Source organism: Gadus morhua, chromosome 20 (assembly GCF_902167405.1).
Source record: "Gadus morhua chromosome 20, gadMor3.0, whole genome shotgun sequence".
Taxonomy (NCBI): domain Eukaryota; kingdom Metazoa; phylum Chordata; class Actinopteri; order Gadiformes; family Gadidae; genus Gadus; species Gadus morhua.
The window spans coordinates 1,033,008-1,047,090 of record NC_044067.1 but is presented as its reverse complement, the minus strand read 5'-3'; the positions used below and the strand labels follow the sequence as shown (position 1 = coordinate 1,047,090).

At 50.6% G+C, this 14,083-nt stretch overlaps 1 protein-coding gene across 1 annotated transcript in view; it reads left to right on the top strand.

Moving 5' to 3' along the window:
• The first annotated feature begins 5,571 nt into the window (after nucleotides 1–5,571).
• The window catches only part of gpr156 (G protein-coupled receptor 156), a 17,698-nt gene continuing 9,186 nt past the window's right edge, over nucleotides 5,572–14,083 (top strand). Inside the window, exons 1-2 of the mRNA XM_030344020.1 lie at nucleotides 5,572–5,906; nucleotides 12,435–12,579. Of these exons, the coding sequence (XP_030199880.1) occupies nucleotides 12,466–12,579 (114 nt within the window). The 5' untranslated portion in view covers nucleotides 5,572–5,906; nucleotides 12,435–12,465. The remainder of the gene's footprint in view (nucleotides 5,907–12,434; nucleotides 12,580–14,083) is intronic.

The window sequence follows — 14,083 nt, the reverse complement described above, 5'->3', positions numbered from 1 at the left end:
CACGCCAGGGTGAATGCATTCTGCCTCCCTGCGTGTGCTAAGCCCTGCTACAACCAGTGTTGCCAGATTGGGCCCGATTTCACGCCCAATCTGGTGACCCTGGGGTTGCCAGATTGGGCGGGAAATCAGGGTAGAGATGCTCTGGCTACATCTAGCGCCAGGGAGCTCCTCAATACTCCTGCTCTTCAACATTTCTTCCCCTATCTCAGCCTCTCCATCCCCATGCCGGCCCCTTTGTTCCGCCTCAGGCGGCTAGCTGCCCGGAGCCTTCCATGGGGCAGTGGTTGTATGTTTGTCTCCATCCCTGAGTTGGAGCGCGCTGGAGCCCCAAGCTGTGCTCTTGTCCTCCCCTCGGCCTCCCTCCTGCTGCCCTGCCTCCACACACAGTGCGGAGTCCCCCCCCCTGCGGTCGACCTCCACTGCGGGTGTGTGTGCGTGGAGGAGTTGTGTTACCCCTGCAGGTGGTTGTGTGTGTTGTGTGTGACTGAGCGAGGGGGAGGCGGCGGTGTCGTCCTGCAACATGAGAGGACCCTCTGGGGGAGCCATGGTGACAGGAGGGCGACATCAGGGAGATGAACCAGTGGCTCTGCAGGCAGACTGAACGCTCTCAGGCAGACAGAACGCTCTCAGACAGACAGAACCCTCTCAGGCAGACTGAACGCTCTCAGGCAGACAGAACGCTCTCCAGCGTTCTGTCTAGCTCTCAGGCAGACAGAACGCTCTACAGACTGAACCCTCTCAGGCAGACAGAACGCTCTCAGGTGACGGCAGGACGGTCGTGGTGCCGCTGAGCAGCACAGACACCAGACCGGGGCCGATCGGAACGGGGATCCACCGGCTCGGGACGTCCCGCTGAAGAACCGTCCTCTAACATGATCTCCTGTCAGCCCCCGAGCTCCGTCTGCAGCAGGTAAGCGTGCGTCAGGGCGTGCGTGCGCTGGTGCACACATTCCTTCGTAAGGGACTACTTTATGTGTTCCCGTCCATGTTGATCGTTTCAATGTTAGACTTGATTACTTCATTCCATGTGACTCATTGGGTTTACATCATGGGAACGATCCATTCTGTAAGAGCGAGATCAGAAGGCTGTGTGTGTGTGTGTGTGTGTGTGTGTGTGTGTGTGTGTGTGTGTGTGTGTGTGTGTGTGTGTGTGTGTGTGTGTGTGTGTGTGTGTGTGTGTGTGTGTGTGTTAGAAAGGGTTTGATGGTGGGGGTCGTCTCTGTATGCCCTCAGCGTTTAACAATAAGAAGCCCCATCATGGCAGCTTGTAACATATCTCCCAGTCTTTAGGTAAGGCTGTGAGGGCCCCATGCTCCTTCAGTCTTCCTCTGCCAATACCCAATAACCATCTTCTTAAAGTCACTTTGTATTTTAAATCTTTGCAAATTTGTTGTGGAAATCGTTACAAAATCCTCCAACTTTGATAAATGTATAGTAGAAACTTAACTATGTTTCCTCTGTAAGTGCTTAAAGTGTACAATGGTGAATCTTTGAAGTTTGTGTTTTACTAAACCAAAAGCAAGAGAGTAGTTTTTGTCCTTTTTGGAAGAATAGGCCTACCTGTCATTTTAAGGTCAAATCGATGTCCTTTTGTTTGATACAAAACTAAACGATTAAGAAAGAATGTTCAAACGTCCATTTCTTGAATATTTTCTGGGTTGAACATAATGAAACTCAGCAGGTTTACACAGAAGATAATAACTGAAGCCTTCAACAATTATCTGCTGTATAAACATGTTGCACACTTAAGTATACCGGCGGCAAATACCGTCATTAAATCCTAACTGGCGTACTAAAGTAATAATGGTGAAAGCCAGCAGAGCAGTGGGTTGTGACCATCATAATCCAGGCTTAATTCAGCCTCCTATCAGCCTGGGGATCAGACCTATAGCCGAGCCCGAGTCAAACCCAACATAACTACAGCTAATCCAGAAGCCCCATGGCAACCCCGGCTGGAGACTCTCCCAATGGGGATCCAGGAATGGTTCCACAGCAGACAGACCGGGGCGCGACCCAGGGGAGGGGCCCGGGGCGGGGGGGGGGGGACCACACGCGGCCCCTGGATGAAGGAGCGGTTCAACCCGATGCCAGCCTCTGCTCTGTTTTCAAATCACAGCTGCACAGGAAGTCAGGCTGGCCACTGCAGGAAATGGACGTACCCCTGAATGTTATGTCAGAGCTGTTGTTTGGTCTCCATTCTGCTGGGTGTGTATCAGGGTTATGGACACATTGAACAGGAGTAGAACACAACATTATCTCTATCTAGCAGAGAACCAGGGTTAGACCAAGTACCAAGGTGTCTCTCTATCGATCCTATGAGCAGATCACTGATCCGGGACCAGCCTTAAGGCGTCTCTCTCTATGAGCAGATCACTGATCCGGGACCAGCCTTAAGACGTCTCTCCTAATGAGCAGATCACTGATCGTGGACCAGCCTTCAGGTGTCTTTCTATCGATCCTATGAGCAGATCACTGATCCGGGACCAGCCTTAAAGTGTCTCTCTCTATATGAGCAGATCACTGATCTGGGACCAGCCCCGCAGTGGGACGCGTGCCCCAGGTCACTGTATCCCTCGCTCACCTTCTGCACTTTGATTGGGGGTCTTGTCGCTTGTCTTTTGTTCACTGTCTCTCTGCGCACCGGCGTTAAATATTAACGCCGGTAATAACCGAATGCGTGTGGGCTGCGTCTGCCATCGACTGGTCTACCTTGAACCTGATCTGTGAAAGGTGATCGGGTCCGCCACGCTTCAGCTGTAACCGAGAGGGTTGCTCCAGCATGGGGACACCTGAGCCCGCAGGTTTGATGCCCATCATTCAGCCTGTGTCCTTCAGCAGCAAACACACTGAGAAATTAGAAATTCAGAAATTGCTCTTCTAATTTATTTATTTCCAGATGGTTGTTAAAGTTATCGGGGATTTATTTGGTTTAGTGAAAGATATAAGTATCAGAAGTGTAATAAGATTAGAATAGATAAGACATGTTGAGTTGGGACGTCACATTGGCTATAACTGGAATCCTATATTTCTTTCGAAATGTAGGCTAGTGTATGCAGTGGCGGGCTGTTCTACTAGGCAAACCAGGCATTTGCCTGGAGCCCCGGGCCCCATAGAAGGTTTTTGGGGCCCCCAAATCTTTTTTTTTAATTTTTTTTTTACCTTTATTTTTCCCGATAAAACATTAAGAACAGTTTCTTATTTACAATATTGATCTGGTCAAGAGGGCCCCAATGCATATATTTTGTCCCCATATTTATTATTTTTATAAAAATCTCTTCACAATAGTAGCATCGGGATGTCTAATTACTCATGTTTTGACGATCTTTCCGTGTGCACCCCCCTTCAGTCTGCACTACATGGACTATTCCATGTTACGCGCATCACGCTCATCACGCGTATGCGGAAATTATGTGAAATTCAAAACAGTAAGCGGTAAGAGAGAGAGAGAGAGAGAAATCGTGTGAGACATAAATCGAGTGAAACATGAAGCGATCGTACGAAAGCGGGTCACATAAAAAGAAGAAGAAAGACCAAAGGCAGGACTTTCTTTCAAAGCTGCCAAAGCTATTCAGCTGTTTTACAGCCACCGCAGTGGCAGCGGGACCGTCGGCGGATCAAGAGCAGCCGTCAACGTCGTTTGCTGTCACGTTACTGCTCCTTTCATTCCAAGTGGCTCTGGCTCAGCCAGCAGCGATGCTAATGACGTGTGTCAACACAGAGACCGGTAGATGCAGGGGCCCCCCAAATGACTGTTCGCCTGGAGCCCCCAAAGGGCTAAGTTCGCCACTGAGTGTATGATAGCGTTACCTGTCTCAAGTCATTCGATAAGTCATTTACCAACGTGGAGGACTACATGATGGAAGGTTGTGTTGGTTATTTTAAGGTGTTCTGGGTCAGGGGTTCTGAAGTTGGATAGGCCTAACTCATTTTGCAATGGAGGAGCGATTACACGACTCTGGAGAGCTGTCCGCTCGATTGGACTCACACGGACCTCCGGGACTCTGAGGATGAGTGACAGGAGCAGTGACAGGACGTCAATCACTGGCGGAGACATGACAAGAACCAACCAAAGATAAACAGCTTATCCTTATTAACCGCGGAGCTCGACTGATACTCCGGGGTAGAGATGCTCTTCTGGCCCGCTGGACTTCAGTGGTCCTCTTTTAAGAAGCTGCCGCACCAAAAACATCTTACTTTGGTGGTTTTTGCGTGCGGTGTGATTTGAACCTTTGTGAATGAGCTCTCAGCCCGACAAATTGAAGGCTCTGCAGCTGGGATAAAGTGTGGTAAATTCCGTGCTTGTAAATGCATAAATTGAAATCAGTACATTAGTATTGCATTGCAATAATTTATCGAAATATACCGAAACAACTGGAACATCACGCAAAAGAATCCTCGTATGTATATATAAACACGAAGATATCTCATCACCTTGCCACCAGGGGGTGCTGTTTTCCGCTGCCATGCTAGGAAGATTAATTGTTGCCATTTCTATATAATTTGTTTATGCATGCATTAACACATACAAGTGTAGAGGTTGAGCGTGTGTGTACATGTGAGTACTACATGTGTCTTTATTAAGGAAGCATTTGGGTTAACATTCCTTCCATGCTTGTGTACGTATGCACGCAGGTGTAATTATGAGCATTTGCAGAATGCCTCGATGATTGAATAAATAGACACAAACATTCTTCCAGCACTCCGTTTACCATGTCATAGGCCTACATAACGAACCCTCTCTCTCTCTCTCTCTCTCTCTCTCTCTCTCTCTCTCTCTCCCCCCCCCCCCCCCCTTCTCTCTCTCTCTCTCTCTCTCTCTCTCTCTCTCTCTCTCTCTCTCTCTCTCTCTCTCTCTCTCTCTCTCTCTCTCTCTCTCTATGCATGGCACTCCCTCTCCAGGAATGACCCCTTTTACCGGCAGAATCCACCGTAAATCTCGGTGACGTCTTAATAACACCTTTCTGCCTCCTGGGGTTCTGGCAGCCTGTGCGCTCTGGGTCACCTCACCACTAGGAGGTGCAGATCTGTACGGGGACTACAGGCTCAACCTAACAGGGTCTGGCTGTCTTCCGTAACATTTACAGCATTTTTCCAGCATTTTTCTCAATTCATGATTGTGTGAATCGAGCAAACCCCAGTTGCCAGTGTTATCATCTCTCTTCATATGCGCTGTTTTCAGCGCTGTTTATTTGGGAGGTGAGGGACGACACCTGCCTCTCTCCCCCCCTCCCCACCGCCACCCTCTACCCTGAGTGGAGGGACTCCGTCAACTAGCTCTCAGAATGGAAGCAGGCCATTAAAACACACACACACACACACACACACACACACACACACACACACACACACACACACACACACACACACACACACACACACACACACACACACACACATGCATGAAAAAATACCTGTAGACATCGACACAAACTTATACACACATATGTTAGTCATAGGCAAACACACACATGCAGAAACACAACCACACACACTTATACACACACACAAACACATGACACTACTGTAGAAACACAAACACACACGCACAGTCACACGCACACGCACGCACGCACACGCACACACAGTCACCACCGCCCTCATGACACACGCTTCCTCCTCCGGATCAGACTCTCAGCTCGTTAAACTCCTCCAGCCTATAGCGAGCGTTTCCTGAGCGGCGGGAACGCGTTTACACACCGCGCTCTGCGGTCATAGAGTCAGACATCAACCAGCCTCTCTCGGGGTTAGATCTGCTCCACACGGCTCGGTGTTAGTCGGTGTTGTGCTCCAACCGCTCTCTGATCAGTGATCTTACCTCCAGAATGTGACCGCCGCTTTGGGAGTTTTTGCGCCAAGATGGAGAAAGAGCGACGCGCCGGTGGAGGGACCGCGGCGCGGAGACCCAGGTCGGTGGTTCAACTCCCGACTAGTAATAACTAATTAATGAGTTTCTCCCGACTGGTAGTTAATTACTCCAGACTAGTAGTTAATTACTCCTGACTAGTAGTTAATCACTCCTGACTAGTATTTAGTTACTCCCGACTAGTAGGCTAGTTACTCCTCCTGACTAGTTCCTATTGAGGTTAGCAGGTCAGTGAGTGGACCCGTGCTGCTGCTGTTCAGCTCTTTCTATCACCTTTATAGGTTATTCAGATCTGATCAGATTTCTCCACTCTTCACTCCATTCAGGCTGTTGTTTGTATCGGAGGAGCATTCAGTAATCGATGCCCGGCCTACCTTTAGGTTTTCCTTTCAATATATTCGGATAAACGCATTGATACCGGTTTAGGTATATATAAATACTGCTGAGACAATAAGCTTATGCCATTCATACGTCTGGGCTTTTTTTTTGTTGAACTGTGTTAGGCTATGTGCAGAAGGTCTCAGTTCTGGTTTTAAAGAGCTTACAGAACAACCGGATTACCGATGAAAGAATGTTTCAATAATAGCACTAAACGGGGGTCGGCTGGACGGGGGTCTCCCCCCGCTGGACGGGGCCTCAGACCTTGTGAACGGGGGTCTGAGACCTTCTGAACGGGGGTCACAACGGGGCTCTGAGACCCTCTGAACGGGGGTCCGTGACCCCCGTTCAGAAGGTCTCAGACCCTCTGAACGGGGTCAGAGACCCTCTGAACGGGGGTCTCAGCCCCGCTGGACGGGGTCTCCCCCTGGTGCAGAACCACTGGGTAGCAACATCTGATAGGTAGCAGAAATTGGCAGAACAACGGCCCTGCGCCCGCGTCAGGCCCCTGATCTCCAGAGACATTAGGGGACAATGAGTGGATTAAAGCGCATTTCTCCTCAGAAAGGTATTGTAAAGAGCGGGACTGGCTGGTTATTATAATCCAGGCCTCGGCGTGCGGCCTAATCCAAACTGTTTCAAACTTTCAATAAGTGAGCCTAAACCCCACCCCACCCCCTCGGTTGAGGAAGTGACAGCTGACCTTGATTTTCCCGCGACCGAAAGAGTGGTCATTGTCTGCAGGCCGCAGACCGCAGGTAGCGGAGGGATCCCCGGGGTGCGTGTCGGTAGCCGACCGACTTGGCACGCCTCGTCAACACGCAGAACTGTCAAAACATGTCGGAGAAGACGAGGCGGGGCGAGGGGGAGGGCGTTCCCGCTGCGTGCGACGTGACCCCTTCGTGCACGGAGGGCGCAGCGGCTCCCCTTTGACCCCAGCAGGGGGGCCTTCCATCAGAAGACCAAGGCGGGGTGGACACGCAGGATTTCGAAAAACCGGCGGAAATGCCTCTCTGCGTCGGTCGTTTCCTACGGGAAACGGTCGGCCTACAACTGGGATCTAAACTTGGAAGAGGAGGAACGGGCAGGAACCCAGACACTTCCCAGTCCCCTCCCAGAATGCCTCATTGTTCTGTTGACACCTCCGGCGGTGCATTTGGTGGAGTGGTTACACTGGTTTATGGTTCAGGCCTACACAGCGGTAGGGCTCCAGAGACTTACATTTCCATAACCAAAGTGAATGAATATTAGTACATTTGTCAGAAGAAGGAGAAACAACAATATCTCTGTAGGTACAGTAAGGATGTTCATAGAATCAAGTCCAAAGAATTAACAATCACTAGGTTATGCCCTTTAAGACGGTTCTGGTCCATAACCCTCCCTTTAAGACTGTTTTGGTCCATAACCCTCCCTTTAAGACGGTTCTGGTCCATAACCCTCCCTTTAAGACGGTTCTGGTTCATAACCCTCCCTTTAAGACGGTTCTGGTCCATAACCCTCCCTTTAAGACGGTTCTGGTTCATAACCCTCCCTTTAAGACGGTTCTGGTTCATAACCCTCCCTTTAAGACGGTTCTGGTTCATAACCCTCCCTTTAAGACGGTTCTGGTCCATAACCCTCCCTTTAATATGGTTCTGGTTCATAACCCTCCCTTTAAGACGGTTTTGGTTCATTACCCTCCCTTTAAGACGGTTCTGGTTCATAACCCTCCCTTTAAGACTGTTTTGGTTCATAACCCTCCCTTTAAGACGGTTCTGGTTCATAACCCTCCCTTTAAGACGGTTCTGGTCCATAACCCTCCCTTTAATATGGTTCTGGTTCATAACCCTCCCTTTAAGACGGTTTTGGTTCATTACCCTCCCTTTAATACGGTTCTGGTTCATAACCCTCCCTTTAAGACTGTTTTGGTTCATAACCCTCCCTTTAAGACGGTTCTGGTTCATAACCCTCCCTTTAAGACGGTTCTGGTCCATAACCCTCCCTTTAATATGGTTCTGGTTCATAACCCTCCCTTTAAGACGGTTCTGGTTCATTACCCTCCCTTTAAGACGGTTTTGGTTCATTACCCTCCCTTTAAGAGTGTTTTGGTTCATTACCCTCCCTTTAAGACGGTTTTGGTCCATAACCCTCCCTTTAAGACTGTTTTGGTTCATTACCCTCCCTTTAAGACTGTTTTGGTTCATAACCCTCCCTTTAAAGGCCCACTATGCAACTTCGGGCATTTCTTCGCTGTTTTCTTGGTTTTGGCACGCACATTTCTCTACACAGCGCCCCCTAAAGCTTCGTAGTAGATATTTCACAACACTGTCGTAACAACTCGTTGACGTCCCTTCCCCATGCTCTTCTACGCGGGCCATGTGCATTTGTTTTCAAAGAAGCCGGCGAATGCGCGGAGCCATGTCCGAAATAGATGTTCATAAAGTGTAGGCAAGGTTATACATTTTTAAAATGGTGTATTTGCATTGCAATAAACATAAATCCATCATTTTTTATAGTTGACGGGGAGAATTTATACCCTAGGTTATAATTATTTTATCTTAGGTTGAACAGAACAATCAGTGTAAGAGGTTTGGCCAACATAATAATCGAAATAAACAAGAACCTGGATTCGGGGATTCAGTCTGTATCTGGGGGACGAGACAGACGAACAGCAAAACACCCATGGAAACAAAGGTGTTTATATGGTTGCAACCAAGCAAGCTAGAAACAAACAGGGCTCACAACAAAACGGTCGAGAAAACAATTTTTACAGGGCTCACAAAAATGGTTGAGCAAACACATGTGTACAGAGACTATCAGAATCAAGAATATTACGCAGACAAAGTTCACCCAAGGGTACTTTCAATTTCAAAAGCAACACGGCCGAGTCGGCGTCTGATTTGCAGTCTTCTTTTTCTTTCAGTTCACGCTATTCCTGAAAAGCTTGCCCAACGTTTACTCGTGTCTGGCCTCTCTGTCGGTCTGTCTCCCTTTTCTCTTCTTCTGTTCCTCCGACATTGGGTTTCTCTGTCTCTTTTTAGTCGGCTGATCTATGATGAATATAACAATCCATTAGTTACTTGTGTTTATATCGAGCCGGTTCCGTGTTTGTGGGTCTGTGCCGTAAAGCAATTCGTTACTGTAGTGACCATAGTAGTGACCCTTGCACAGAAGCATACGGCCGACATCTTTCTTTTTTCTGGGTGGAAATAGTAACATAGTTACGCCATTAAATGCGTTTATGGAAACATTTTTAGCGAGAAATGTGCATTTTACTTTCAGAATGTTCGCTCGGTGAATGTGAAGGATGTTTGGTTTGATAGTTATGACGAAGAGTGAACGCTCCGTTCACTTGCATGGACAGAGTCTCTGGCTGCTAAGCAACCTCAACGTCTTGGCGGACTATTTCTCTGCTGATCAACACTACGAATGCTGGAAACACACCAGACACACCATGTGAAGTTATTTAACCCGATTATCGTTATTTATGAGTCCTTAGCCCAAGTGAAGGAGTTCAAGTACCTCGGGGTCTTGTTCGTGAGTGAGGGTACTATGGAGCGTGAGATTGGCCGGAGAATCAGAGCAGCGGGGGCGGTATTGCGTTCGCTTTACCGCACCGTTGTTACGAAAAGAGAGCTGAGCCGCAAGGCAAAGCTCTCGATCTACCGGTCGATCTTCGTTCCTATCCTCACCTATGGTCATGAGGGTTGGGTGATGACCGAAAGGACGAGATCGCGGGTAAAAGCGGCCGAGATGAGTTTTCTCAGAATGGTGGCTGGCGTCTCGGGATAGGGTGAGAAGCTCAGTAATCCGTGAGGAACTCGGATTAGAGCCGCTGCTCCTTTACTTAGAAAGGAGTCAGCTGTGGTGGTTCGGGCATCTGGCAAGGATGCCTACTGGGCGCCTCCCTTTGGAGGTGTTTCAGGCACGTCCATTGGGGAGGAGACCTCGGGGAAGACCCAGGACTAGGTGGAGAGATTATATCTCAACACTGGCCTGGGAACGCCTCGGGATCCCCCCGTCAGAGCTGGTCAATGTGGCCCGGGAAAGGGAAGTCTGGAGCCCCCTGCTTGAGCTGCTCCCCCCGCGACCCGACCCCGGATAAACGGATGACGATGAGATGAGATCGTTATTTATATCCGAGATTATTTAATCTAACCCGATCTAAACTCTATCATGCACCCAAACACGGCGGCGTTTGGGTTTCCTACCTCGGACAACAATTGCCTCGCAACTGGCTGTTTATATCTAGCCGGTGCCATGTTTGGGTGTGTGTCTGTGCCGTAAAGCATTTTCGAAACTACAATCTGACTACATTTTCGAGGATACTTCCGCTGCGTCACATCCGGATTGTGTCGGTCCGAACAGATCAAGTTGCATATGCGCTTTTTCACTGGAGAGGCGACATGGGTAAATGACACACCCACCAATCAACCCAGAAATGGATGCAGAACCATCAGCATAACTCTCAACCTGCATACTTAATGTAATTTTGGCTAAAAAAGTTGCATAGTGGGCCTTTAAGACGGTTTTGGTTCATAACCCTCCCTTTAAGACGGTTTTGGTTCATTACCCTCCCTTTAAGACGGTTTTGGTTCATTACCCTCCCTTTAAGACGGTTTTGGTCCATAAGCCTCCCTTTAAGATGGTTTTGGTCCATAACCCTCCCTCCCTTCATTACCCTTGCCTGCCCCGTGTTTGATTCCCACACCCGGTCCTGTCATCACCTCCCCAGCGGCCCCGGGGCCCCGGGTGGTGAGGTCCTGTCATCAGCGGGCCCCGGGGCCCTCGCTCTCCCGGCGTTGAGTCATCCTCAGACGCTGACAGAGACTGAGACTCACAACCCGTCTGGAAGCGTCCTCAGACGTCTGTTCCCGTCGTCACAGTGACCGTACGGCCACGTGTGCGTGTGTCAGCGTTCGGGGGGGGGGGGGGGGGGGGGGCGTCAGGGGAGCGGGGGCGAGCCGGTGAACGCTGGGACGTGTCGGTGCAGCTAACCTCATAAAACCACCACTGGGTTCTGAGGCTCGGGAGGGGATCCTCAGGAGGGCACTCAGAGCGGCCACTAGGGGGGCTTCATCAGGGGGTCCTCATAGGGGCTCTTCATCAGGAGCTCTTCATCAGGAGGTCTTCATCAGGGGGTCCTCATCAGGGGGGCTTCATCAGGAGGTCTTCATCAGGAGGGCTTCATCAGGGGGTCTTCCTCAGGAGGTCTTCATCAGGGGGTCTTCATCAGCAGCTCTTCATCAGGAGGGCTTCATCAGGGTTCTTCATCAGGAGGTCTTCATCAGGAGGGCTTCATCAGGGTTCTTCCTCAGGAGGTCTTCATCAGGAGGTCTTTATCAGGGGGTCTTCCTCAGGAGGTCTTCATCAGGAGGTCTTCATCAGCTCTTCCTCAGGAGGTCTTCATCAGGAGGTCTTCATCAGGAGGTCTTCATCAGCTCTTCATCAGGAGGTCTTCATCAGGAGCTCTCCATCAGCTCTTCATCAGGAGGAGGTGCTGTTGCTCTGGAGGTTCTGTGCCCCCCCCCCCCGCCTGGTGTGATGGATGGCAGCGCTGTGTCAACACAGATGTGTCCCGTTCCACAGCGGGCAGGGTGGGGGGGCGCCCTGTGACGTCATGCTGGTGGAAACTGTGGATAACAGCCGGCAGCAGGCTTCCTGTCGCTCAGAGCACAGCCCTCAGGGAGCCTTCGTTCATCCCCAGCTCCGGTCCTGGTCCTCTGCTGGTCAGGGAGCCTTCGTTCATCCCCAGCTCCGGTCCTGGTCCTCTGCTGGTCAGGGAGCCTTGGTGTTTGAACCCCCGTGTGGTCGCTTGGTTTAGATTCTATTGGTGGAGAGGAACCACAGGGGGGGGGTCACCCTGGGGGTCTCAGCAGAGCTTCTTGGGGTTCCTTCTGTCTGGGGTCCGGTCCGCACTTCTGATGATCATCACTCCTTCCTTTCTTTCTCTCTTTCACTCTTCCTTCCTTTTGTCTTTCCTTCCTTCTTAGTTTGTTTGTGTTTCTTTCTTTCTTTCTTTCTTTCTTTCTTTCTTTCTTTCTTTCTTTCTTTCTTTCTTTCTTTCTTTCTTTCTTTCTTTCTTTCTTTCTTTCGCTCTTAGTTGCCTTCCTCCTCTCTCTAATTGTTTTTATTCTTCCCTTCTTTGTCAGTTCACTAACGAGTGTTTCGGGGGGCGGAGCTACAGTTAATTAACGAGTGTTGCGGTCCTCAGGATGTGTGTGTGAGGGGCGGAGCCGGCAGCCATGGAGCCCGAGCTGAACTGCAGCTCCTGGGACTCTGCTCTGGGCCCCCTCCCGCCCGGGATCACCAGGCAGGACGCCCGGGACCTCCTGCACAGACTCTGTACCCTCAGAACGGTAACACACACACACACACACACACACACACACATGCACGTACGCACGCACGCACACACACAGACGCACTGAAGCCCACCTACACGAACACAAAAAAACGAAATAAGCACACACACTCATACAAACCCAAACAAAAAGCCATAAATGCACGCAAGCCTACACATGAAAACGCCCACACAAACACGCAGATACAAAAACACGCACAGACACACACAACCACAAACACACACACAGACACACTTGTTATATTGTACTCCCATCCTCACACATGCTCACATCACATATTGGAGTCCGGTTGGTGTAAACCCAGCATTACAGCTTGGGACCAAATGTACAGAAACACACACTCACACTCACCCCAACGGGGTACTGCTCACCTCCAGAAGGCCGGAGACTCCGAGAGGGGAAGGCCTCTCTGGCACTCCTCCAAAACGCAATCCTAAACTAGATCTGCTTAAAGCAACGGTGCGCGTGCTAGCTGGCGGTATCTGGTATCATTCACTTCTGATCCACACCATGGCTGGTCATTTGCTGGATTCTCTGCACCAGAGTTTATGATCGGAGGTTCTCAGCATGTGTTATCGTTCTACTGCCCACCAATCGCCTTCTATCCTTTATTAGTCTCATTATGGTGTCTTCTTCTACTGTCGTATAACGCTGGTTCCTTAGCATCCATTTGAATCCTGACCCCAAGAATCAAAATCCAATCGTCTCGTGACTTCCCGAACGATTCCCGCGCTGAATCCGTAGCCGCCTCCCGGTTCCTCCCTGACCGACGGACATGAGGAGGAAGACTGGTTGATGGGGGGGGGGGGGGACAGCATGATGAGCTATCTATAGCCCGGCCTCGGTCTCCTTTAAGGGGCGCGGCTCTGAGGTCACTTTCAAAATAGAAACGTTAAGCGTCGGGGCGAGGGACGGCAGCACCGTCCCACTGCTGAGGCTCCCAGCCCTCCTGTGTTTACCCCCCGCCTCCACGCCGCCGGATCCACCGAGGTGAGGACCACACTCTCCTTCCTCGCTGCAGAGCTGGTTACAGGTGTTTACATCGCTACGAGAGCACGAGGTAGATTACAGTTGAGACGTATCGATGTGTTTCCCCGAGGCGCTCCAAGCCGAGGCTTCACGGCGCAGCGATTAAATGTGACAGCTGATGATGTCTGGAACCTCTCTGTGATCTTTATCCTCCTGATGTGAAACACAACACCGTGTGTGCTGCTATTAATACCCTGATTACTACGAGCCCCGGCTCAGGGATGACAGAGGAGACCGTCCAAACCGTCTCCTCTCCCCTCCGCCGCTTCAGTCATGTGACTGGTCGATGTCAGTCTGACGTCGGCGGGGCGGTGCCTCTGCCCCGTCCGTCTGGACGTTCCGTCCAGCCCGTCTCTCCGCCCTGTGGAGCCACTTCTGCAGAGGCTGCCCCCCGGGCTGCTGGCGGGAGGCGCCCCCGGCCCAGCGCCCCGAGCTCCGGGTCAACGCCTTCATCGCCGAGGTGGCGTCT